Source organism: Oenanthe melanoleuca, chromosome 4 (genome assembly GCF_029582105.1).
Source record: "Oenanthe melanoleuca isolate GR-GAL-2019-014 chromosome 4, OMel1.0, whole genome shotgun sequence".
Classification (NCBI taxonomy): Eukaryota; Metazoa; Chordata; class Aves; order Passeriformes; family Muscicapidae; genus Oenanthe; species Oenanthe melanoleuca.
The window spans coordinates 14700703-14724929 of NC_079337.1; the positions used below are offsets into that span (position 1 = coordinate 14700703).

The window sequence follows — 24227 nt, forward strand, 5'->3', positions numbered from 1 at the left end:
TGCACAATTACTCTCTTCATAACCCTACTTATCTTGTTTGCCAGCACCTGTTTCCCTTTAAGCCATATTGACTTGCACTAATGCATTCCCATCCTGTAATTCTTTATTGAGTGAATCTCATTTCAGTTCTGACATATTTTCCCTGGGACTACTGACAGGATAGCCAGCCTATGGATGAGCCCTAAACTAATGTGAGCTCCTAGTCCAGTGATCAACTCCCATCTGTTTATCTCTTCACATCTGCCATAAAGAGCAGAAACAGCACTTACAATACAAAGGCAAATTCCAGCTAAAAAACACACATTAAAAAAATCAGCGTAAATCTGGGATAAATATTAAGGGTTCAGGTTTTTTTTCACTATGAAAATTGCAGCAACTTTTGCAAGCAACAACAAAAAATCCTTCTGATCCTGTCTTGGTTCTTCAGTTACCCCTACAGTGCAGATACACCTTCGTAGGTCATGCATGCTCTATTAGCCCCTCTGGCTGAGTGTGCATCCTGAATTCCCCAACAGCCTCCAGGGAACTCATAACCTCACCCTCTCTGCTAATCCTCCCCTGGCTGCTAATCTTTATTCTGCTTGGAAGGAAAAAGCATCTGATCAGAGAAGATGCCCTCAGGTTAGGGGAACAGGTATTGAGCTCCATTAGCAAAACCCCACAGATCAAAGCTATTGACAAGCTGCTGATAAAGGAGGCTTACAAAGGCAGATCTGGATTTCCAGCCCCTCAAAAAGATGACAACAATGGAAATATCACAAGCTGAGAGCACATCCAAGTAACAAGACATCTAACAAAGACTGTGAGAACTAAAACAATCTCCAACTATTCCTCTCTGGTTTCATACATTACTGAAAAATAGAAATGTATCTGACAATTATCTGCTTACAGATAATAAACAAGCTAATTCAAAGGACAAAAACCTGGTCTTATTGCTGCCTATAATACCATGAGCTATGTGGAGTCATAACAAAATGCATCTGACACAAATGTACAAGGCAAGGCAGTAGAAACTATAGAAAGTGGCTATTCCCTAATCTTCAGAGCAGACTATTATAGCAGGTCATGGACTTTAGCCATGTGAAATAGCTACAAAATACTACACATACCTTACCATTTTTCCTCTAATTTCATAGTCAGAGCATCACCCTGGAACTCTTCATACCTAGTAGAGACCAGACAGACAGACCATGCTGGAAAAAGGAGCCTCTGACCTTAAATACCCTCCCAAACAATCAGCACCAATTGTTACATGAGGCTTTAATGGTGATCAGGTGTGCAACAAAAGTGCAGGCTTGGAAAGCAAAGTCTCAGCAGCTGAGGAGTGTTTTGTACCCAGAAATAAAGCATCTTACAGGAAATAATGGAAGCATATACCCTAAAATATAGAAGTTACAACCATGATTGCAGCATTTGAAAGCCAACAAAACTTAATTGTGCTGGGACTCACCCAAAGCTGCAAGGTAACTGATAATACATGTTTTCTTCAATCCTTGCCCTAAACAACCCACACATGTTATGCTGTGAAAATACAGAAATTGCTTGATTTACAGCATGGCAACTGGTCTAGTTCCAATCCCCTGCCATGGGCAGGAACATCTGCCCCTAGACCAGGTTGCTCAAAGCCCATCTAATCTGGCCTTGAACACAGTTCTAGAGATGGGACATCCACAGCCCCTCTGGGCAACTTGTGCCAGTGTCTCACCACCCTCACAGTAGAGAATTTCTTCCTAATAGCTAATCTAAGCCTGCTCTCTTTCAATTTAAAGCCATTACCCCTGGGGTACCCCAGAGCTGGACACAGTGTTCCAGGTGGGGTCTCACCAGAGCAGAGCAGAGGAGCAGAATCCCCTCCCTCTCCCTGCTGGCCATGCTGCTTTGCATGCAGCCCAGGACACATTTGGCTTTCTGGGCTGTAGGCACATGTTGCTAGGTCATATTGAGCTGCTTATCTATTGCTTTTTATCTTCTTTTTTCTCTTCAGTCAGAGTCAGGATTGAAAGCATGAGAGATGGAATTTCATGTTTGGACTCAGATGTTTATTAATTCTTATCTATGTTACAGTGAGTGCTGCAGAACTTCTAGCTAACAAGCTAAAAATGAAGAAATGGTGAAGTATCTTTCTTGTTATGAGGTCTTTTAAGGCCTAATTGTCCAATTAAAAACTAGCACCTAAATTATTTTTACTTTTGATCCAATGACCAAACACCTGTGACCCACAGTTAGGCAATTTCTATCCAATTAAAAAGTACCACCTAAACCCATGAAGAAGAAGGTGAAGAACAAAAGAAATCTCTGCCCTAAAACCTCCATCTTGTCCTATACCTATTACTATATTCTCAAACCCCAAATTCCAAATCCTTCACCATGTGATGTTACACATTTCTATTCAAACTACACACCAGTGATTCTAGGCCTCTCATTCAATTTTGGAAGCCTTCTCCAAGGCATCAGGTCAAAAGCAGTTTTCTTTTGGGGGTCAGTGCATGACAGCACAGAAACTTCAAGCTGCCCCTGGGTGGCATCCCTTCCCTCAAAAGTCATATTTTCAAGTTCACACTGTTGCAACAAAATGAATGCTGTGCACTCACTATCAACCTAGGCTGACCCCTTATTTTTCAGTCTGATGTTCTTAGTCTGCTAAACTCTTTTACTTTGCTTTTGGATTAGCTTTTGCAATGAATAACAAAGTTAGAACAGTGACTACCACAAAGAATAAAAGCATCATTTATAGAGAACTCATTTATCATGTGTAAAGCAAAGCCCCTAAGCCTTAAACAAGAAAAAAGGAAATGGATTTGCATGGGTGTTGTCCCCCTAACAGATTACTTACATTGTTTTCAGGTTTCTTCATAGAAGTATTTTTTTCTAGATAAATGTACTCATTGTACAAAGATTTTATTTAAAAAAAAAACAAAACTCTTAAGCTACCAAGAGCTCATTAATCCCAAATTATACTTAAAAACATATTATATATTGTTTTGAATCATCCTGTGAGGCCCTGTAATGCTCTCTTATTCTGAGCAAAGCTCTCTTTTGGTCATTTTTAGCTTTGGTGAAGGGAAAACCTTTTGGTACCAGGGGACTGTTGATGTTGAGAAGTTCAACCTGAGCCCTGCACGTGGGAAACAAACTGCTGTGAGTGCAGCTAAAGGCTCACGAATCTGCAGAGCCCAGAGGCCAATGAATTGGTTCATCTGTGGATGAGCAGAGTCGAATCACAGAATGGAAGTGGGAATGCGCTGGTCTCCCCTAGGGGCTGAGGGATCCATGCAGGATATGTGCTCTTAGCTCTCCATCTAGTGGGGAGCTCCAGCCACTAGCTGGGTCATCCTCTCTAGTGCAGGTGATGCTGGCCTTGCTCCCGGCTGGAGCAGGGAGGATCCCCGGGCCAGCAGAGGGGAATGGGCTCAGATGGGGCTGGCACAGCTCCGTGCACACGTTTGTTAAGGAAACTTCCCTGTCTGCCTGCCCAGGAGCTGCTCTGGCAGCCACACTCCCTCCAGCCCAGGCTGTCTCTGCTGGGACCAAAGCCTTTTCACAGCAGGCAGCTCCAGTGGGTGGGAGGATGCTCTGCTTGACTCCCCACACTCACACAGCCAGACAGGTTTCCCCCACTGGCTGCACCCCAGTTTTCCCATAGATGAGAGTCCCACTCATCTGGATCCTTAAAGTAATGTAATGGTGGTGCAGCACACCGTAACAGCTCCAGTTGTGCTTCCAACAAGCAAACTTAAACAAAGGATTCTCCAGACATTTATACCTTCACAGTCTGCGTGCCCATTCCAGTGGTGATGTTTAGTCTGGGGTCTTCTTGCTGTTCATCAGCTCCTGCTGAGTCTCAGGGTGACCAGTCACTCCTTGCTGGGGGCTCCCGACATTCATCCCACCCAGGGCACAGCCTGTATCATCCCTCTGTTTTAATTGAGCAGACCTGCTGATTCACTTTAAGGAAAAAGGAATAAAACTTTCAAGGTACTGGACCACTGCCCTTACAAGTAATAAATGTAACAGAATTTAGGCCAACAAGATTGCCATAGATTGGTAACGTTTATCAATATAAAATCATGAAGGATTCTCTGAAGTTACTTGCTGATCAACTGGTAGATCATTTAACTACTCGTCTAATGTGAAAATGGTGGATCCAGTTTTCCTTAAAACTGTTAACTGCAGAATAAGAACAAAGTAAGACAGTGTACAGCCCCTGCCATTTATGTTCTTATTTGGATTTTTGTGAGAAAATGTTCATTAACACTTCCATGTCCAGGTTGTATATCATGTACCTGTATCTTCAGTGGGTTGGGCTGATACCACTGAGCACACTTTCTCCACCCTTCACACTCTTTGCATATGTATAACACATTGGAGCTGGTGTTCCAAGCCATTCCCTTTACCAGTTTCTGTAATGCCTCAGCTGTGGGCTGGGCAATGGATTACATCAATTTCTGCAGGTAACTGTACTTACTCTAATAAATTAGATCTTCCCTGCTGATGTGAAAATTACACTTTCTTTCCATAGCATTCCTGTTGCATGGCATATCCCAAATACTGCATATGTCAAGGCTACAAGTTCTGTCCCTTGTGTGTTCATCCTTGCTGCAAGTGGCTCTGCTTCCCTCACCTGTCCCTAGCTCACCACAGCATTCCCAGGCTAGGTCTGGGTTATGTCAGGGGCCATCAGATCAATCAGCCTGTGGCTTGACATATGCATCACCAAAGGGCATCTTGGTTTTGAGGCTTGAGTTGGCCACTTCAGGTCTATCCTTTCAGAAATGGCTCAGTAGGACTGTTTACTGCTTTCCAGAGGTCAGTCCTGGCCCACAGGGAGAAAAGGTCCACAAAACACCTGTGAACACACACTGATACGGCTTTTTAGGACAATCCAGTCCTTTAAGTACAAGATTGAAGCAGCAAATAACCTAAATGGGAATGTATATGAATGGCACACCTCCACCTGCAAAGGGCATGCTCCAGCAGAAGAGCTCTGTGCAAAGTCAGAGCACAAGCAAAAAGAAAAACAACAGGCTCCAAACTAATAATGACTACATCAGTATTTCTCTTGAAGGGAGAGCAAATTCTCAGCCAGTCCCACTTCCAACAAGTTACAAGTAATTTACCTTGGAAATAGGTGGTCAAAATATTCTTCAGCCTACTCTCACCATTTGTCATCACTTTGTTTACTTTTATGATGCTATTGTACTAAGACGTGCAGTACTTGCACAGCAAAGAACATTATAATTATATATATAACATTATAATTTATATATATATATATTAACATTATAATTTATATATACTCACTTGACAGTTTATTACTGAGTAGTAGAGTCAACACACCTCGAAACCAAAGCACTCTTTACAAACAATGACAAGTGTAAGTAAAGCAAGTGTGCATGCTGCTCGTTCCTGTTTTAAAGATTTTGATTTAAAAGCAATTAGTTTCTGCTGAGCTTGACATCCTGAAACTTATTAATTCCTTTCTTGAAGGATGTTTGCCTCATCAGCCAACTTGGTTTTGTTTCTCTAAGCCATTAAAGAACCGAAAAATATGATGGATCCAAGGTATGCAGCTAGATATGCAATTGAGTGGATGGAGCTTCCAACAGACTGGAGCTAACCAAGCATAGAAGCCTCTGAAGACCCAAATATTTGTCATGTTTGTTAAATGTGTGTATCTGGCAAAGCACAAGAAAGATTGCTCAACCCCAAACTGATAAACATCAGAAGGGCCATTTTTGTACTTCATCACTGTGCATAAGCATTTCAAGTTAGTCCTGCTTATCACATGACACCTTGACTTGCATTTTTGCTTAAGCAAAGAAGGGAAAAAATGGTTTTCATTCAACATTTTCAGGGGCTGAAAATGCAATCACAGAAATCTGATTTATTTCAAATTACAGTTTACGAAAAAAATGAAAACAAAACCAAACCCACAGGTCCTTACAACGCTTTAAACCAAGTGGCTTATCTCAGCCTTTATTAGAATAATTACAACTAAAAGAAACATGGTGCTCCTATTTTCACAGCAGGATGAGCATCATAGGAAGTAATGGGCTACAAAGCTATAGCAACACAGTGGGAAAAAAATAAAATTAAATAAACCAAACCCAAAGCTTGCTGCAGACGTTACAGCTTCTTTTAAATGGAAAACACAGTTTTCAGGACAAGCAGAGTGCAATGCAGAGGCAACAAGAGCATCAATCCAAGATCAGAGAACTGGGAGCCTGTCACACCAAACATGGTATTAGCTAATTGTGTCCTAAGCCATAGTGGAAGCAGAAGATGAGGAAGTGAAGATGGTTTTTTGTTTTTTTCCCAGTCCTGCTCAGCTCCCCTGCCTCCACTGGGGCAGCAGGGCATGGTCACTGAGCCATCTGGGCCTCCATGGCCTGTGCTGTCCACTCCGGGGCTGTCTGACTGATCTTCTCCAGCAGGTTGTTCACCTGGAAACACAGGGACTGAATCTGCTTGTCCCAAGTTGGCAAGGCTTCACGAGCTGAGAAGACAAGAAAAAACAACTCATACTAAACAAAGTAAGTCTTAGCAATTCCCTTGCCTTGTCAACTGCAACCTTTCCTTTTGCCATTGCCCTCACCTAACTCACAGAGGAAGCATTCCTTGCAGGGACATCAGGATCACTTCTGTACTGTACTGTACAATTATTTTGGCTGCCTGTTAGAAGCCTAACTCCTGCATTGAAGCAGATTTGAACACAGGACTTCCTGGTGAACCTGTTCCTAGAAGGAGACTGATGGAATAAATTCACATTTTCCTGTGGGTAAGAGGATGCAGAGTAGGGAGTTTTTGGTGTCAAAGGCTGTCCCTTGTGGCCAACTCTGCCATCTCCTGGCCACAGCAGGATGAGCATGCTCACTTCAGGCAGAAGAATTATTAATAAACTTAATTCCTTACCCTGGCAGACACCACCTAGAAAAGCTCACTCTGAAAGATGCTAAAAAAACAAATGATGTTGTGGTTGCACTTACTCTCAAAGTGAACAATTCCATCAATCTGATCAATAAATCCATTCATGCGACCCTCAGTTATCATCTGAGACGCGATCTTCTCTGCCTGGAATAACAAGGATGTCAGAAACAGTCCTTTCTCAAAGAAGTTAGAAATTATTCAGACTCAACAGTCTTATGGGTTTTTAACCAGGTCCACACACAGGGGGGAAGGAACCTACAGACAGCACTCATTAAATGATTAGACAAACTATAGGTGGCATCTAACTCCACTGTTGCTCATTCCACATTGTGCCACTCCCATTCTCATAAGATGTGCTAAATATTTAACCTTCCTCATAACATGGAATATTATTATTATCTAATATTTAACAAAATTTTCTAATATTTACCACATATTTTTCTCATGACATTCATGATCTTTGTTAAATAAAAAATTAAAAAAAGGTAGGAAATTAATACCTTGGCTGCAGGGATCTCTAGTAATGCTCCAAGCTCTTCAAAGGTAATGTTGTTGTAAAGTTTGCTTGCAGACAGTAAATTGTGTTCAATAACAGCTCTGTCCAGAATACTGGAACCTTTAGGGTTATATGAGAATAAAACAAAACCAAAAGATTAGTGTAGATTGAAATGTCAGTTTATATAGTACAGCAAACAAAACACTTCTCTTTTTTTTTTTTTTTTCCCCCAGAAGTGTTACATATACAGAAGGTGCAGATGCATCTACCTTGCATCCCTGCTAAACTGCACAGGGACAGTGGACAAAAACAAATGGATGGCACATGGTTGATTTTAAAACAGATAAATCCTTCATTTAATTTTATTTCTAGAGTAAGCAAGTGGAGCTTTCTTACTCTGTAGCCTTGCTACAAGACTTACTGTCTGAATTGAGGGGGTTTGACCTCCTGTGACTCTAGGGTAACAAATGGAAAGACCATTGGGGGTTTTCTTATTATTCATTATGGCTCTTAGGGGTACAATTAACCCCTCTCTTACTCAGTTTGTGATAAAGCCTTATCTGATGTCTCTCTTCTTGACTGAAGAGTTTTCAACAGTATAACTCATTTCCCCCTTAACCTCTAGCTGAAGACAAGCACATTATTAAACACCAGCTAACCTGCATCCTTTAAGGACGAACAGTACAGGTTATAAATAAACAACAAACTGACCAAGGGAAGGAATGCAGCACATTGTTAGCAAGTAAAGTACCTTTAACCCAGTTTTCACTTCTGTAAGTACATGGTTACTTATTTTTCCTTAATCAGCAATTATTTTTCAGTAGGAAGGTTTTCCTGATTTAGAGGTATTTCATGCTTATGTATTTTTCCACTTCTATATTCTTCCAATCCAGAAAACTGAGACCAGCATGTTTAGGATAAAAGTAAACTCATGACTTGACATTTTTTCTGACTGTTCAGAGGTTCAGGACTGTGTCATGTCAGTGGAGACCTGTGTCAAGTCTAAACCATTCCCTCACTATGTTGCCTTCCTGTCAAGTCAGGAAACAGTTCCAATAAATGTATCATCAGTACAGACCATTTATGGCCTATGCATGTCATGGGCTTCTAGGCACCCTACTCTGCACCTTCAGTGCCTGAGAAGCTCACAAGGACAGAGACTCTGTTAGAAACACTGGGAAACTGTCAATGAAAAGGACTGTATGTGGACAGCAAAAGAAAACACAACAAGTTACCTTCCAGAAGAGTTATTTCAAAACCTTAATGGAAAATTAGAAAGATTTGCCAGATCAGAACTATATCTAAGAAGCTTACTATCTAACTACACATGCTGAAAAATACTTCTTAAATAATGATATAAGCAATAATAAACTCTTTTCCATGGCACTTCTTGACTGATTTGGGAAGTCTAACTCCCATGGATGAACACCTAGCATTACAAGGTTTTAGAGAAGTGTGTACCATCAGCTGTAGTTGCTTTCTGGTGAGGCATTAGCATAGCTGCAAACTCTTGCAGTTGATTTCCACGGATAATTCTGTCCAGATACATTTTCTCCAAGATCCCATAGGCTGCAAGCTGCTGGCACCTCTCATCCTTGAAGAGAGTAGCAAGCATGCGGGAACGCTGTTGTCCTAGGAAAGTCAAGAGGAATTCTCATAACTGACCACCAGAACAAAGAGTACTTAGAGGTAAACAGCAGGAAGGAAAACCTTTTTTCCCCAATGCATGCAAATAACAGCCAAAGCAGCTCTACTGAAGAAGGAATTTGGCTCTGAGATAACAGTTTGCCAACATGTAACTCTGACATCGTGTTCACAACTTCGGATTCCTCACCAAATCTCAGGAATACAAGTAATACACAAGCTGACTTGCTTCAGGGGAAATACATATACACAAAAATGTAAGATGCATTTTACCTGCTGATGCCAAAATAGTACAATGCAATGCATGTTTCAGTGCCTCCAGCCTCTCAGTCTCATGGACTATGCTCTTGTAGGACAGCTCGTTGTACCTCTGGGCAGCCTCAATGAACTTTCTTCTGTAGTCAAGTACTCGAGCATAGCAAACCTGGAAAGGAAGGATATCTCAGAAAAAGAAAAGCAGAGGTGGCTGCGTAATACAGGTGTGTAAAAACGGCACACTACCAAGAGATAGCCCCCGTAAATACTTCTCTTCTGTTTTCCAGGGAAATGTGTGCCTTCAAAGAATTAACTTGACTTGACAAGTCCTTGCTGAAGTATCAGGGATATCAATTGAAAGGGCATTTCCCACCAGTGTTTATGTCTTAAGCACTGCAAATATCTAAAAGCCAAGGTATTGAGCCTAACTGAAATCTTGTACAGCTGATACTGTGCTTGTGTGTGTTTCCCCTATACTACTGACACTGACAGCCACCACTTAGACAGCAACTCATGTTTCAAGTATTTGCTTTCCCCTTTCAGCATGGGAACACCACCTGATATTTCTTCCTTCCCTTGAGCTTCTCTAAGATTCACAGAAAATACTTACACTTTCAACTCAGTGCACACTTCAAAATGTAACACAGGATGAGGAAAAAAGGAAAGGGAAAACCATCAAACTAAAACCACCAGATGCTGAGTTACTGCTCATGCCACATCTGCTTGGTGTTGCAGAATTTTAAACACCACCACACTTGACCAGTTCTGTTACATTATATGCTCATCAGTTACTAAAATGATTTGAGAAATTTGTGGATGAACTATGTACACAGTAAACCCACAAAAAGCAGCAATGTCAGCAGTTAACTTACTACTTAAGACTTTAAGCTACTTTTATGTATGGGACTTATTATTTAATTCCTAGGGGGTGGGAGGACTTCAACAATCTCTAATATAGGATGCAATTTCTTCCCCCTCTTAGATTTTTAGACAAAGGTGGAGTCAGTATTTTCAACAATGTTTCAGGTGATCTTTAACCTGGTTTTTATTTTCTCCAAATGGTAAGGAATGAGTTGTTTAATTATTGCTAGAATGTGTCTCTCAAGCTCCCAAAACCATATAGCTTTTCCCTTTGCCTCTTCTCTCATGATGAAAGTTTTAGAGGCAGTTCATTAAAGCATCTCATCATGGAATTGTCTCCCTTTAGAAAGAGAAAGCAATAAAGCAGGTTAGACTACCTTATAATGGATTTGCAGCTGCTCATTAGTTGATTCATTCTGAAGCAGGGAAGCTCGATTGATGAAAGCTTCTGCTTGAACTGGGTCATCATCCTCCAGATACAGCCTGGCAATTTTCAGGTAGGTCTCCAGTTTATAATCTACATTGTATTGCCTGTAGGAGAAAGAAAAAGTGCTCAGAGTTGCTCCAGAACTACCTTTGCTTTGATTTGAGTTATGATTCTTAAGCACTTAGCAGCATCTGTCTTATCCTGCTTTCTTCTTCCCTTCTATGCAATCAGTGCCTTCTGTACAGAGTAAGGAAATTTGAGATGAATGCCAATACAGAACTAGCTCCTGCAAACACCAGTAGAAACAATGCTGTTCACCAAGACACAAACTCTCAATCTGTTTTTTGTGGTCTGGAAGTTTTCCACCAGTGGTGAGCCACTTGAATTAAGAATCAACCTTGCAGTGCAAAAAATAGGTGCTATATAGGCAAAATTTACAGCAATTCCTTCTATGTGCAAACTGAAAAAGGGCAAAGGAACGCCAGAGAAAAGTCACAGCAAGGGTTCTACCTAAAAAACCCAAACTAAAACAAACCAAACCAAACTAAAACAAACAGAAGAATCCCCAGCTGCATTTTTAATATCCAGTTTCAAACTATGCCTTCATTTTGAACTGAGAAGGTGGACACACTGAAAAACTGCCACCTTTCAAGGACCTTTCAATAACCTGAGAAACATTTCTGCAAAACACTATTAAGAAGATTTGTTTATCAACATGACTAATTAACAGTGGGTGACTTCTGGTGCAGCAAATCTCAAAATTCTCACTTGCTCAGTTCAATTCAGAGATAGCAGGTACAGATAACACTACAGAACTGGGTGTCACATACTTTTGCCCTGTTTCCAAAGGGATCCCCACCAACACTTGTGCTGCATTTCTCCAGTCTTCTTCTTTCTCATAGATTGATGCAAGATGTTGCCTTATTGAAGCCACCTGAAGAACAAAAAACTCAAGATCAGAAGTAGCCACCATTTATAAAGTTTTTAAAACGATGAAACAAATCTTTCAACTGGAGCACCAAGAGCCACAAGCCATTTCTTGCAATTACACCTCATATCATGCCTGTGAGGTAGGAATGAGGTGAACTGCAATTAGATCCAAATGAAGAAACTTCTACTTTGGAGAGTGGCTGTCAGCAGGCAAAGTATTAATGCTTACAACCTGGGTTTTTTACTGGAAGTGTGGGTAAAAAAAATACATCATCTGATGTATTTGATTTAATTTATGCACAATCACGATGACATGTATGCAACCATGTTTAGCTGAGAGTAAAAGCTTCTTAAAAAGACAAAAGATAAAGAGAAGCAAATAAAAATCATGGCAGAAACTGCCTCGACTTTCTACTCCAATACTAGATCCTAAGGGCTTTAATATAAACAAGTTCTCTAAGAACTCTCAAGATGATACTGCACATTCATACAACAAACCACAGAACTGAACTGAAAAAGCAGAGCAGCATATTCAGTAGTTAAGCAGAATAGGATTTCAAGAAAATATTTTTTCATGGTAAAATGATCATGGCTAAAATAAACATAGACAGAAAATTTATTTATTTTGAAACAAAAGCTATTTTTCAACAAAAGCTATTGTCTTTCAAACCAGGACAAAGGTGCATGTTCTTCACACCACCTGTCTGTTCTAGTACTGGGGAAAAAGGCAATACAAAGAGTAGCAGTCTGTCTCTCTAGACACCTCCAGCAGCTCAAGTATTGTTTCATTGTAACAAGCCAATTACTGGTAGCACAGGAACTACAGTCCATCACCCCAATGAAGCAAAGCACAGTCCTTTGCACAGTCCTAAGTGCTCTCTGCATTTAGCTCAGATTTTCTGTGTACAGGACTGAAAATCTGGACTCTAAGCAGGAATATCTGTTTTGAACAGCTTTTTGAAAGTCTTGAAATAGTCAGCACACAAGGAAGATCAAAACTAAAGCCAAACCCACAAGCCCAAACCTCCCTCATCATTGATCTCTCACCTGTTCTTCAAATGAAATAACTCTGGGCTGTATCTTCTCCAAGGTGAAGTGGTAGATTTCTTTGGCTGTGCTGTCAGGGAGACTTGGAAGATGTGTACAGAAATCTGTCAGCAGCTGCCGAGAGATCACCAGACTGACATTCTCATTCACCACTGGTTCACAGAAGAAAAACACAGAATGGATGCAGTATTTTTCAGTGCCTTCACTACAGATGATAGTTTACTTTTACATTAAATTTGAATCTTTCAATTTTAAAAACTGTATGCAAGTGAAGGAGATTTTGTTTTCTTCTTTTATAAAGGTGGGTTTTTCTTTTCTTCCAGAAACTGTTTACACTAGAGGTCACCAGAGTTCTAACCCCTGACAAATTAAAAAAATTAATTTTTCACCTTGATTTATAGTTCTCAGTTGCAGAAATATCTTGGACAAAGTACTTGTTTGGGCTAAATCTCATTAAGCTTATTCTCAACTTGAAAAACATTACAGCAGATATAATTTACAGAGATATTCAATAAGCCAAATATCCAATACAACACGAAAAAAAACCCTAACAATTTCTTGGCAGTTTTAAAAATGGGTGAAGAAGGAGGCTGTCAGTTCAAATACCACTTGGCATCCAGTACCAACTTCAAAGACTGCTTTGTTTTCACCTTCCAGTGCTAACAGGTTGGAAAGCTGTAATAACCACAAAGCTTACAAATCCATTCCCTCTTCACTTCTGAGTGTGCTGATGAGAGTTTCTCTCCCTGTTGTGTCTGAGTTCCAACAGGACAAAAATACATTGCATTTGCACAGCCTCCCTAGAGCTAACAAATACACAACCCCACAGACCTCTGGCTGTCACTCAGTGTACAACCACTTACACCAGACACACTTACTTGCTTCTACAAAAGCTTTCAGAGCTTCAAGCTGTTCCACACCCGACAGCTGAATGGCTTTTTCCAATATTTGACGGTACCTGTCCATAAATAAATTTTAAAAGGTTAAAAATCACACTTTCTTTCACCAAGAACTTCTGCCTCTCTGCTTACTTTCTATGTCAAAACCTTATTTTTGCTCATATTTTCTATACCTTGAGGCCAAAATTCCCCAACCAGTTTGTTTCCAAGTGTCATGAACATTCATCTGGAATTGGTACCTGTCTCTTCTTGAATCCTAGGACTAAATTCTCAGGTAACAGAGCTCATCATTTTATTATCTAAGAACATATGTGGAATTTTGGAAGTTTAAGATAATAATAATCAAATGCCCAGTATAATGCATAGAAAAAGTAATGAAAAATATATTGGTCATAGATTTAGATTAATCAAGGTAGTCAAACATTCAAAATGCCACATTCAATGTGACTGAGAAACAGTGTTGTGATAAATATGTTACAGCCACTTGGCATGAACACAGGTGCACCCTATTTCAAGTTTTCAAGTGTTTATTACTGAAAAAATATCAAGTTATCTTTTCTTGTTTCAGCAAGCGAATGAAACTTTGCCTTAGTGTGTGATACTGATAAAGCACTACATCTGCATGGAAGCTACATTTTGAGGGGAAAACTTCCAAGGTTCTACGTGGAAATCCTAAAAGCGACACAGCCCCCCTAGAACAGAAGCAACTGGACAGGGAGACAAAGAATTCCAGGTGACAGATCCGCATCTGAGTGGACTCTCGGAGTGAAAAGCTGTGTGACACATGGCGCCACGAGAAGCTGAACTCCTAAGGGCTGCAGTCCAAACACCCACCTAACGAAAAGGGCAAGAATTGTTAAAAAGAAGGAAAGAGTCGCTGAGATACCCACGGCAGCAGAGAACAAGCTCCGCGGCCTCCCGCTGCGGCACAGCCCAGGGCCAGCAGCCGAGCCCTGAGGGGACACGCGGGAGCGTGAACGAAAAACCCACACAAGTGTGAAGTGAAACCTTTCTGTCTCCTTTTTATCGGAACGAACGCGGCCGCTGGGCACGACCCACCCTCCCAGGGCAGGGCGCCCCTTCACCCCGCACCCCGCGGGCGGCTCGCAGCCCTCGCCCCACCGCGGGGACGAACCGTGGCAACTCACTTTCCCGCCAGGTCCTTGTGGGAGCCGCTGGAGTTCATCAGCTGCGCCAGGTCCTGCCTCACCGCGCCCGCCGCCATCTTGGCAGCCGCCTCCTCCCACCATGGAGCCGCGCGCGCTGGCGGGAGGAGCGGGGGTGCGCGTCACGTGACGGGGAGCGCGCGCGGGCCGCGGGAAGGGGGCGCGGGCGGGCCGGGCCCCGCGCGCGCGGTTGGCGGGTATCCCACGGAGCTATCCCACGGGATTGACACCGCCAGTGGGATCGGCCCGCGCCGCCGCCGCCTCCGCCACGGGTGGCGCCCGCGCGTGGGCCCGGAAGCGGACGGCGGGGCGGGGCGGTCCCGGAAGCGCGGGGCGCTGCGCCGGCGGTTGCCAGGGCGGCGCGGTATTATGGGATGCGGCGGGGGAATGGCGCGGGGCGCGTGATTTTGAACAAACGCGGCGGCGGGATCGGCGCGGGCGCGGCCGCCGCCGCCGCGGCCGCCGGGAGCGGCACCGGGGGCGCCGGCAGCGGCCAGAGGCAGCGCTAGCGCAGGCAGAAGGAGAGCGCCCGCCCGCCCGGTGAGTGCGAGGGGCGGGAGAGAGGCGGCGGGAGGACAGGGAAGGGGGTGCGGGCACGGCTGACAGCCGCCTCCCGCCGGGAAAGAACAGGCCCGGCCTCGCCGGCCGCTCTCCCCGCGGCGGGCCCGGCTCCCGGGACGGCGCGGACAGTCGGTCCCGGCCGCCCCTCGGCCGCGGGGCTGCCCGCCCGGCGCGTCCCCTCCCCGGGCTCGGCTGCGGCCGGCGCCCGGAGCCGCGGCGGGGTCGCGGCTCGCTGCCCCTCGGAGCGCGGTGTGCGCGGGAGCCGCCGGTGCGGAAGGGGCTGGGGCCGGCGGCTCGGGGGCGGCGCCGGGGCGGGGCGGCGGGGGCAGGTGCGGCGGGGGCGGGAGCGGCGGTGACGGGCTGAAAATGGCGGATCTTTCGAAATACGGCGGCGGCCGGCGGCGCTGACGGGCCCGGGCCGCCCCCGCCAGGTGAGAGCCGGCCCGGGGGCCGCGGGGGGAGCGGGGCGCGGCCGCTCCGGGCCGGGGGCAGCGCGGCGGGCGGCGCCGGGGCCCGGGCGGGCCGGCGGCAGGCGCCGTTCGGGAGAGCGGGCCGCCCCCGGCACGGCCGCGGCGGGGGAGCGCGTCCCGGCCGTGCCGGCGGGATGCTCGCTCCGGCTGCCTCCGCTCAGCCCGTGCCACGGCGCACCTGCGCCCCGAGCGAGCGCTGCCCGGCTCCGGACAGCCCCAGCCCCGCGGGACTGCGTCCGCTCCTGGCCTCCTCGGTACGGGAAAACGGGGAGCTGCTGGAGAGGGTCCAGCGGAGGCCAGAAGATGCTGAGGGGTCTGGAGCAGCTCTCTTGTTGTGTGAGCTGGGCTTGTTTAGTCTAGAGAAGAAGACTGATGTCATTAATGCATATAAATATCTCAGTAGTGGGTGCCAAGAGGATGGTGGAAGAGTTTTTGGTGGTGCTCAGCAACAGGATAGAGATAAATGGCTGTAAATGAAAATACAAGAAGTTTCACCTCAACATGAGGAAGAACTTAATGTTCTTTATGGAACAGGCTGCCCAGGGAGGTTGTGGAGTCCCCCTCTCTGGAGCCATTCCAAACCCACCTGACCATGGTCCTGTGTCACCTGTTCCAAGTGGCCCTGTCTTGTCAGGGAGGTAGGACTGGTTCATCTCCAGAGGTGCCTTTCAGACTTAACAGTTCTGTGGTTCTGTGAATATAGCCAGACCATCTTTTGGGATAGTCCCAGCTTTTCTTGTCACCATCTTGCTCATTATGAGGTATATCAGTATTCAGAATGTCTTTTTAATTTTTTGTGGCCTTGACTTTGAAGCATGTCATGTACTAATTATGCGATGCTTGATTTTGAGGATTTGGGTTCTGGAAAGCTCTGTGGCATTGAGAGCAAGTGAAACTGTCCACTGGAATATACTGTAATCAGGAGGAAAGCTCTCAGACTTAAGATGTCAGGTGAGGAAAGGACAGGTATTTAAATCATCTTTCCTTAGTTTCATTGTTCTGTACAGCTTCTTGAAACATATTACAGTTACTGTAGGAAATATTGAATATAGAGAAATAATTTGAAATACACTTTGCAATGTTTACATGAAGCTTGCAATAACAGGCAGGTTGCTCAATCCTTGAGTATGTGGTTATCTTCATCACAATAACTTTTAGCTTGTTGGAGGCAAGAAGAATAGTGGGTTATCAGCTGAATATATTTCTTCTGTCTGTGGTATTTTTTTGTAAAATAAAATGCATTAGACTTGTCTTTTATTCTTTTTAAATTATTTTTTGTCAAGACATCCAGTTTACATATCTGTCCCTGAGTTACATGTTAGTTACATGCCTTGTACAATGTTTCACCAGCCTAGAGAGAGATGTGTGGCCATTCTGTTCTGCAGGCCAGTCGGTCATACAGGCTGGCTTGGAGAGTGTGCTTGAAAACACAGCCCAGCTGCCCTAATGGGTTAAAAAAGTACTTCATGCTTGCTGTGATGGGGTAAGCTTCAGCAGTTTGTTATGCAAGGTTGCTTGTTCAGCTTATGTATCAAGAACTATCTGCTGATGTTTGGTTTGCTTATACTCCAGTGATGTCCACGCTCAGATCCTTTGTAGCTGAATGCTCTGAACGGTTCAGTCAGAATTGTTGAAAAGTTTTAAATGCTTTCAGGAGGAGTATCTGCTAATTACAGGTGAATAAGAAGGGTGGTGATGAAGAGTACTGTAAGAATTCAACCTTAGAGATGTTGTTATCTCATACATTGAAATATCTTATTTTAGATTTGGAAAAGCTGTCACAGCCCCTTAGGTTTTTTTCCCCCTTACGGTTGTTTGAAAAATGTTTGCGGGGGAACTAAGGTAGATTGGGAGTGTTGTGTTTTGTTTTCTGCTTCAGCCACAAGCTGTGGTTCCCTATCTGTCACTTGGTATGTTTGTGCTTTTGTTCTCTATACGGGCTATAGAAGCAGTGCTTTCTTTGTCACATACTGTGAGAGGCACATTCTAATGTCCTACAGAGGTTGTACACTGCAGCAGCGGAGGGTGTGGTGGAGCCCTTCATAGCAAGCACCTAGGAGATAAACTTAAGATTCTTTGTATTTTTTATTATTCTTCTTAGTTTCAAGAGCTTCCAAAGAGAAGTGGAAAATGTCTCTTGCACTCTTGTTTTGAAGGTTTGTATTTTGCCAGGCCTTTTATTTGAATACCTTGGTTTCCTCAGTTGCTCGGAAAGCTGATAAGCAGCATGTGGCTTTCAGTACAGCCTGTGACTAGGCTTGCTCACCTGACAACATTAGAAGTCTGGAAAAGAATGTTCTTGCACAAGAAAGAGGGAGACTAACAGAATAATCCCTTGATTAGTCATGGGGCACAAAGCTACGTGATGTGAGAGACTCCCGTGTCCCAGATCTGGATGTAGATTGGTAGCTCCTTAATTTGTGCATCACTCCCCTTCAGAATCCCTTTCAATCCTTCTGCCATCAGATGTTATGTATGGCCTTAGTGTTGGGTCTGTTTTGATCTGTTGTATGAGTTCTAGGTACATACATACTGAAACCCCATCTTTAGGGACTGACTGTTTGGGGGTTTTTATTCCTTTGGAATAACAGCAGTTTCTGTTATAGACTCAAGTCTATCTTCCTTGGGTGAAACTATAGTTTCTGTGCAAAGTCTTTCAGGTGTGATCCCTTGGTGCTGCTGTGGTGCTCATAGACTTTGAACAGAGGTGTTTCAGCACACTGACTCACCAGAGTTTGCTTACTACTTTGTGGAGTAGTTTTCTTCCTGGATTGAGCACCAGTCTCAGTGGCATGGAGAAAATGAGTTTGTGACAACCTACAGTTGGTTTTGGATGGCTTTGCTTCTGCTTGGCTCCTTTATCTGGGCTGCCCTTGCAGTTATACAGATGTTTGCTAGCACAAAGAGGAAAAATGTATGGAAACAAAAAGGCAGGTGCCAAAGGTGGACAGGAGACCTTTAGCAGTAGTGCTGGCTTAATACATACAGGGAATTGAAATACAGGGAAGGTAATGCTGCTGCTCATGTACACACAGAGTAGCAAATGATGCTATTTGAAATTAACAGTGCAATAAAGATAGTGCTAGGATATTGCTCACAGTAAATCCTATAAAATTGTAGCCGGTGCTTGTTTTATTCGTGTGTAATTATCAGTTTGTTGACATATAAGGTTTTTAGCTTTTGCTTTTCCTTTTAAAATTATAAGGGAAGCATAAATTGCTCAGAACTTGCCAAGGGAAGAAGGATCTCCTCATAACTGGTATGTGGACAAGAGGTTAGTTGATTTATTGGTGGTTTTTTTTTCTCTGTCCAGTCTTAAAAAGAAACCAACTAGCACCTCTGTTATAAACATGACAGTGGAAACATGAGCATAAGCCATCTTCCCATGAAAAAAAACAAAACAAACCCAAAAACCTCAACTGTGTAATATAAAATTCTCATATATGTATCACTTGACAAGTGTAAACACACAGGAGTTGCTAATTTGTGTACCTTGCCTATTCTTCTGATCCACTGCACAGTTGTTTGTGTGGTGTCTCAGGCAGCGAGCACTCACTGAGCAGAGTGCACAGTAAGGAGAAGGGAATGGTGTGCGTTGGTTGAGGGAATTATGGTTGCCTTGGGAACTATTTTGTGACTATAGATGGTTAATTTGTGGTAGAAGAACACCTGGTATTTTCTTAAGTATTCCTTGTAACAGTTGGAAAAAAACCTGGATACTTACACTGGTTATGTATTCAGTATTTGATGAGGAGTGAGTTTGGGGTTTTTTCCATGCTGTGGTTTGCCATTGGTAGTATATTTGACAAACCTAGAGCCATGATTGTCTGGGAAGCATGCAGACAAACTGCCTCCATGACTTGTCTTATGTAGGGATTGGGAAAGAGAATGGAAATTACTTTGTCTGTGTTCCACATACATATTTTGTTACTGTGTTAAAGCTATTTGCTTTCACTCTGCTATTACATATGCAAACATGGTGAGTTTGCAGTCTTAGATGATTAATTTTTCCATTTACCCTTGTTAATCATAGCTTCCTCATGGATTCATCTTTTTCTGGTTTCATGACACTCATTTTGTTAAAGCATCTCTAGCTCAGTAAGCTTAAACAAAAGCCTCTCTGTTGAAAAAACACAGTGCTGAGTGATTTTGTAATTCTTTGCTTTATGACAAAACAAACTTTTCAGTTTTAGAGACAAAACATAGAGTGTCAGAGAGAGAAAGAAAATGGGGAATGCCTAAAATGAATGACACTATTTTACCCATTATTGAAAAAAATAGCATGATTGAAGAATGGCAGTTAATTGGGAGAATTGTAGTGCAGCAAGATCACCTATGTGCAGCTGTGCTCTTTCATTTCACAATATGCCAACCGAGCAGGGTGAGTCTTGATTATACATATACTTCTATGGAGGCTTTTCTAACAAATGAATGATAGCATGTCTGGTGTCAATATTTTCTTAAGAACTGCATTTTTTTTTTTTTTTAACTGTTCTTTGTGAATTTCGGTTGCCTGGAATTGTTGATGTGCTTGTTTGTATTTGTCAGAAAGTGATGAGAAAACACAGCAAACAAGGAGATTACTGAACCTGTTCTTTAGTTTGTTTTGCTTATAAAATGACCCAATAAAAGGATTTGTTTCTCTAAGATTTATTTGTTTTCCCCTTGAAATCAACCTAGGCAAACAAGTGACCTTCACTTTCTAAACTGTAACTTGATTCTACTTTGCATAGGTAGATGTTCTAAATCCCTTGCCTTTGCAAGCAGTCAAGAATCTCTGGGAACTATGAACCTTGTGCTGTTATGCACTGATCTTTCCCTAAAATAAATTTTCTCTTTGCTGGGAGAGTGCCTGGACCATTAAATGACCAGTGGGTGTTTTTCCATTTGCAGAGATTAGTTTTGGTGCCAATGGCTACACTGGAATGACCAGAAAGGCTGTAGTCAGTTTTGCACTCAATGATATTGGCACTTTGTCACTCCTGTTTCTTGTGGACAAAAAAATGTGGATTTCCTCAGGAGAGAAGCAGAAAATAGGGAAAAGGGAGGCTACTTGAGGATTTTTACCATCGCTGCTGAAATGACTGGGAAAAATAAGAGCTGATTATTTTGAACAGGAAGGTGAGTTTTGGTGTTATGTCAGCAAAAAGAAATAAGCTAAATAAAAGGTTTTGATAAGTTGGATGTCCTGGATTCTTAACAAAAATCCTTAATGACATTGGTAAATTTAGATGCTATAGAATTTTACAAAAAGACATTCCACAGTAATTTTCAAGTTCTGCTGCTGGGTTGGTTTCAGTAGTCTGTACAGTCTGGCAGGGAGCTGTTTGGGTGTGTGTCCTGAGCTGGATTGTGGGAGAATTTACAGTGACAGCCTCTGGTTCAGGTGTGTCCAGCTCTTTGTGGGTATATGGTGCTGTTCACTGTGTAGTGATGAACTAGGGCAGCTGAGTCACACAGAACCTGCCAAGCTGCAGGTCAGCTCCATGTCCTGTCATATCTGTCAATCACTGTTGATCTCCAATCCTCAAATTTATGAACTGACATTTGGCAAAAGCTTCTCTTGTATATACAAATTGGTTTTAGATCTAGTAAAGAGCTAGATCTTGCTACATTAAAAAAAAAACAACAACAAAAAGCCAAGCTACTTTTTTCCATGGAAAAATGCAGTTAAGGCTTTGCATACTATTGTTTCTTCACTTAGTAATTCTGAGAAGGTGATGAACATTCTGGATCTGTATCAATCAGTGTAGTGGTGACTTGTCCAACTGGTGGTTGAGTGTATTTGCCATGAAAATCAAATTTGGGAGGGTATCTTGTAAGGACAGATTTGGGGTTGTTCTCAAAGCCTGCTGCTTGTTTAGGTTCGGTATTAGGAAAGGGTTCTTCCCCCAGAGAGTGACTGGGGCCTGGAATAGACTTCCCAGTGAACAGCTTGGAGGGTGTATGCAAAGAACTTTTCTTCCTAAGTTGGCTTATTGTGTGGAATAAAACATCTCCAGGGATAGAATAAGATACAGTGTCGTTATGTTGCTGTGTCACTTCCAGCATATTGAAAACAAAGGTTCTGAGAGATACAGTGTAGTCCTAGTCGCTGAAATGCTTCTTCCTGGCTAGTCCCATCTTCAAGGTTTTGGGGGTTCTGTATCCAAAGCTGTTGGTTTTCTTACCTACAGCTAATGAAACTTATGAGTTTGTGTTTCAGAAGCTCTTCAGCTTGTTATAACATATGAGACTTCAGAAGTCTGACCAGCCTGCATTTGCAGTGACCCTCATGGTATTGGAGCAGGGATGGAGATTCCACACAAATTCCTATTTCTCCTGTTGAATTGATCTCAACTCAAAATTTTAATGTGGAATTTCATTCCACAAAGGTCAGTCAGGTATTGCACAGTTGTAGTTGTTTAAGTTTTACCAAAATGAATACAGATGTGCTTTATCTAGAGATTGGGTTGGGAAGAAGGTTTGGAAAAAATAGTGTTTTTTCTGAACAAAGGAATCTGAAAGTCCTGGTTTGCCTGCAGGTGAGCTATTTATCTTCAGCTCAGCCCTTCTGCAAGTAAATATATTCTGTACTTGTGGAGTGTTGTCATGCTTAAAGCTGGTAGAGATGCTGAGATCTGCAGCTAGAAGCATGTTTTCCTGCAAATCACTGCAAAGTAATTGTTCAGGCTATCTTTATTTTTGTTTTGATGCTCCACTTGAGTCAAAAATGAAGAAAGCCAACCTAGATATGTTTAAAAAAGCAGTAGTGGCCACAGCAGCTTTCACTGCTGTTCAAATCTTGACAGAATTACCTTTAAAGCATTGTGCTTTATCATCTTAAGGTTTTTCTCTGGTTTTCATCTCTGTGTTCTAACTTTGAGAAGGATTGTGATTGCATAAGACACATAAGGAATCAAGCTTTTAGGGCAAAATTTTCTGTGCCATCTTAGCATATTTTTTGAAATTAAATGCTTCACTAAAATCAGTGTCATGTGAGGGGGTTTGTTTGTTAGAATGAATTTAATGTATTGTACCTCCCAGCTGGGCAGTGCTGGTGTACTATAGATGAGATGCACTTGGATCATCATTGTGCTTCCCAGTTGGCAAAGTCTCAGTAAAACTGGTAGGTTACAATTCTGTTGTGATCCACTCTAGTTCATAAATACAGCCTAAAATGAGCTCTCACTGAAATTGCTGGCAGCAAGCCTGATCCTAAAGGTGTGCAATATGATAACACCTGCTAAAAGTCTGTGGGGAATTCGATACCAAGCCTATGGTGGTAGTTTTCACACTTGTTGTTCAGAGTGTTCTTGGTGTGATATTGTTGTGTCTTCTGAATTCTGCTGGAACCTCATATTTAAGAGGCTTCTGGAGTTTGGAAGGCAATACCTTTATTTCAAGTTATATATAGAAGACAAAAATCTGCATTTCTTGGGGCCTAGTGATAAGTACTCTTCACATTTCAGGTTTGTTTGGTTTTTAGTTTTTTATCAGTCGAGCTAAATTCACTACATGTTTATTCAATGTAACTTTAGATTTGTAATGCCTTACTATTGGCCTACCAAACACTGAAGAAAATTAAATTATTTGAAATTATTTTAGGGTTTTTTTCTTTTGGTCTCGTCCCAAAGTTTGTATGGAACATAAGGTTAGAAGCACTGGATTAAATGTCAAGGCCCTTGAATCTACAAACACAGAATTGGGATGTTCACTGTAGTGAACACCTTCAGAATGTATTTAGTGGTCGTAGCACCTGTTCAATTCTGTTTTAACTTTTGTGCTATGGTATGTTTTGAAAATGACTGAAACTGGCATGCAAACCAAGGGAAGGGTGAAGGGGAATGTTCTTATTTTTAGTTTCTATTTTATTTTTAGTTTGCCTAAAGCTCTGCTTGAAAGTAGAACATTGTTTCCCATTACAGAAGGCAATCTGAACTGCTTTGAAGTATTCTGCTGCACAGAATGTTATTTCCAGTACTTTCCTGGAAAGTTGCTGTAAGTGCAGTGTGTGGTAAACAAGCAGTGCTTAAGACTTTAACTAATGACTCTGAGTGCATGCTTGGAGTTTTGTTGTGTTTTGTTTAGTAATATCACTCAGTACCTCTCAACAGCTGGAATGTTGTTCTTCCTTAATAATCTTCTGTAATAGGTGGTACCTTTGGGCAATGTAGTGTTTTCTTGTGGTGGAAAGGGAGTTGTCCAATCCAGAGCTAGATATCCCAGTGTTTTGAAATGCTGGTTTTCTAGGAAACAATACACTCACTTGTACATGTAATAGAATTCAAACATTTGCAATTTGTATGACATGCTGCTTTTATCCAAAACTTAGTTATAGCTTTTTTCCTTTTTCTCTCCACCTTCCATTTTGCCTGAAAGGCTCTGACTCATGGGGATTTTTTGGTTATTATTATTTTTGGACCTCTTTCTAAGGTCCTTGTTAGTTTAATTGTGAAAATTGCTTTTGTAGTTGATGTGTGTAATCGAATTTTTGTGGTAGCATGCTGAGATTGCTTCTATGTGAGAAATAGTTTTCATGTGAAGAAAACAGCTATAGGTCAC

The 24227-nt window shown here is 42.5% G+C and overlaps 2 protein-coding genes across 6 annotated transcripts in view; one reads left to right on the top strand and one right to left on the bottom strand.

Annotated features, from left to right (window-relative positions):
• Window positions 1-5937: 5937 nt before the first annotated feature.
• COPS4 (COP9 signalosome subunit 4) lies at window positions 5938-14977 on the bottom strand. The gene is made up of 10 exons (XM_056490263.1): window positions 14635-14977; window positions 13466-13545; window positions 12588-12739; window positions 11441-11544; window positions 10561-10714; window positions 9341-9491; window positions 8885-9055; window positions 7428-7543; window positions 6987-7071; window positions 5938-6496 (listed from the first exon to the last, which is right to left on the bottom strand). Exons 1-10 carry the CDS (start codon window positions 14709-14711, stop codon window positions 6363-6365), a joined length of 1224 nt encoding a protein of 407 aa, XP_056346238.1. The 5' UTR covers window positions 14712-14977; the 3' UTR covers window positions 5938-6362.
• A 78-nt stretch (window positions 14978-15055) lies between these two features.
• The window catches only part of LIN54 (lin-54 DREAM MuvB core complex component), a 38804-nt gene continuing 29632 nt past the window's right edge, over window positions 15056-24227 (top strand). Inside the window, exons 1-2 of one of the 5 annotated variants that reach the window (XM_056490258.1) lie at window positions 15056-15192; window positions 16535-16634. In XM_056490258.1, coding sequence (XP_056346233.1) covers window positions 16628-16634 — 7 coding nt within the window. In that variant the 5' untranslated portion in view covers window positions 15056-15192; window positions 16535-16627. Of the gene's footprint in view, window positions 15193-15556; window positions 15645-16534; window positions 16635-24227 lie in introns of those variants that run through there. The other 4 variants (XM_056490261.1, XM_056490262.1, XM_056490259.1 and 1 more) reach the window with 4 other exon arrangements.

What these genes read in the sequence shown, in the direction of transcription:
- COPS4 (XM_056490263.1), bottom strand. Translation starts at nt 14,711, where the DNA reads ATGGCGGCGGGCGCGGTGAGGCAGGACCTGGCGCAGCTGATGAACTCC. An exon ending in CACAAGGACCTGGCGGGAAA is followed by an intron (nt 13,546 to 14,634) that starts GTGAGTTGCCAC and finishes ATTTATGGACAG; the next exon opens with GTACCGTCAAATATTGGAAA. An exon ending in TTATTTCATTTGAAGAACAG is followed by an intron (nt 11,545 to 12,587) that starts GTGAGAGATCAA and finishes TTTGTTCTTCAG; the next exon opens with GTGGCTTCAATAAGGCAACA.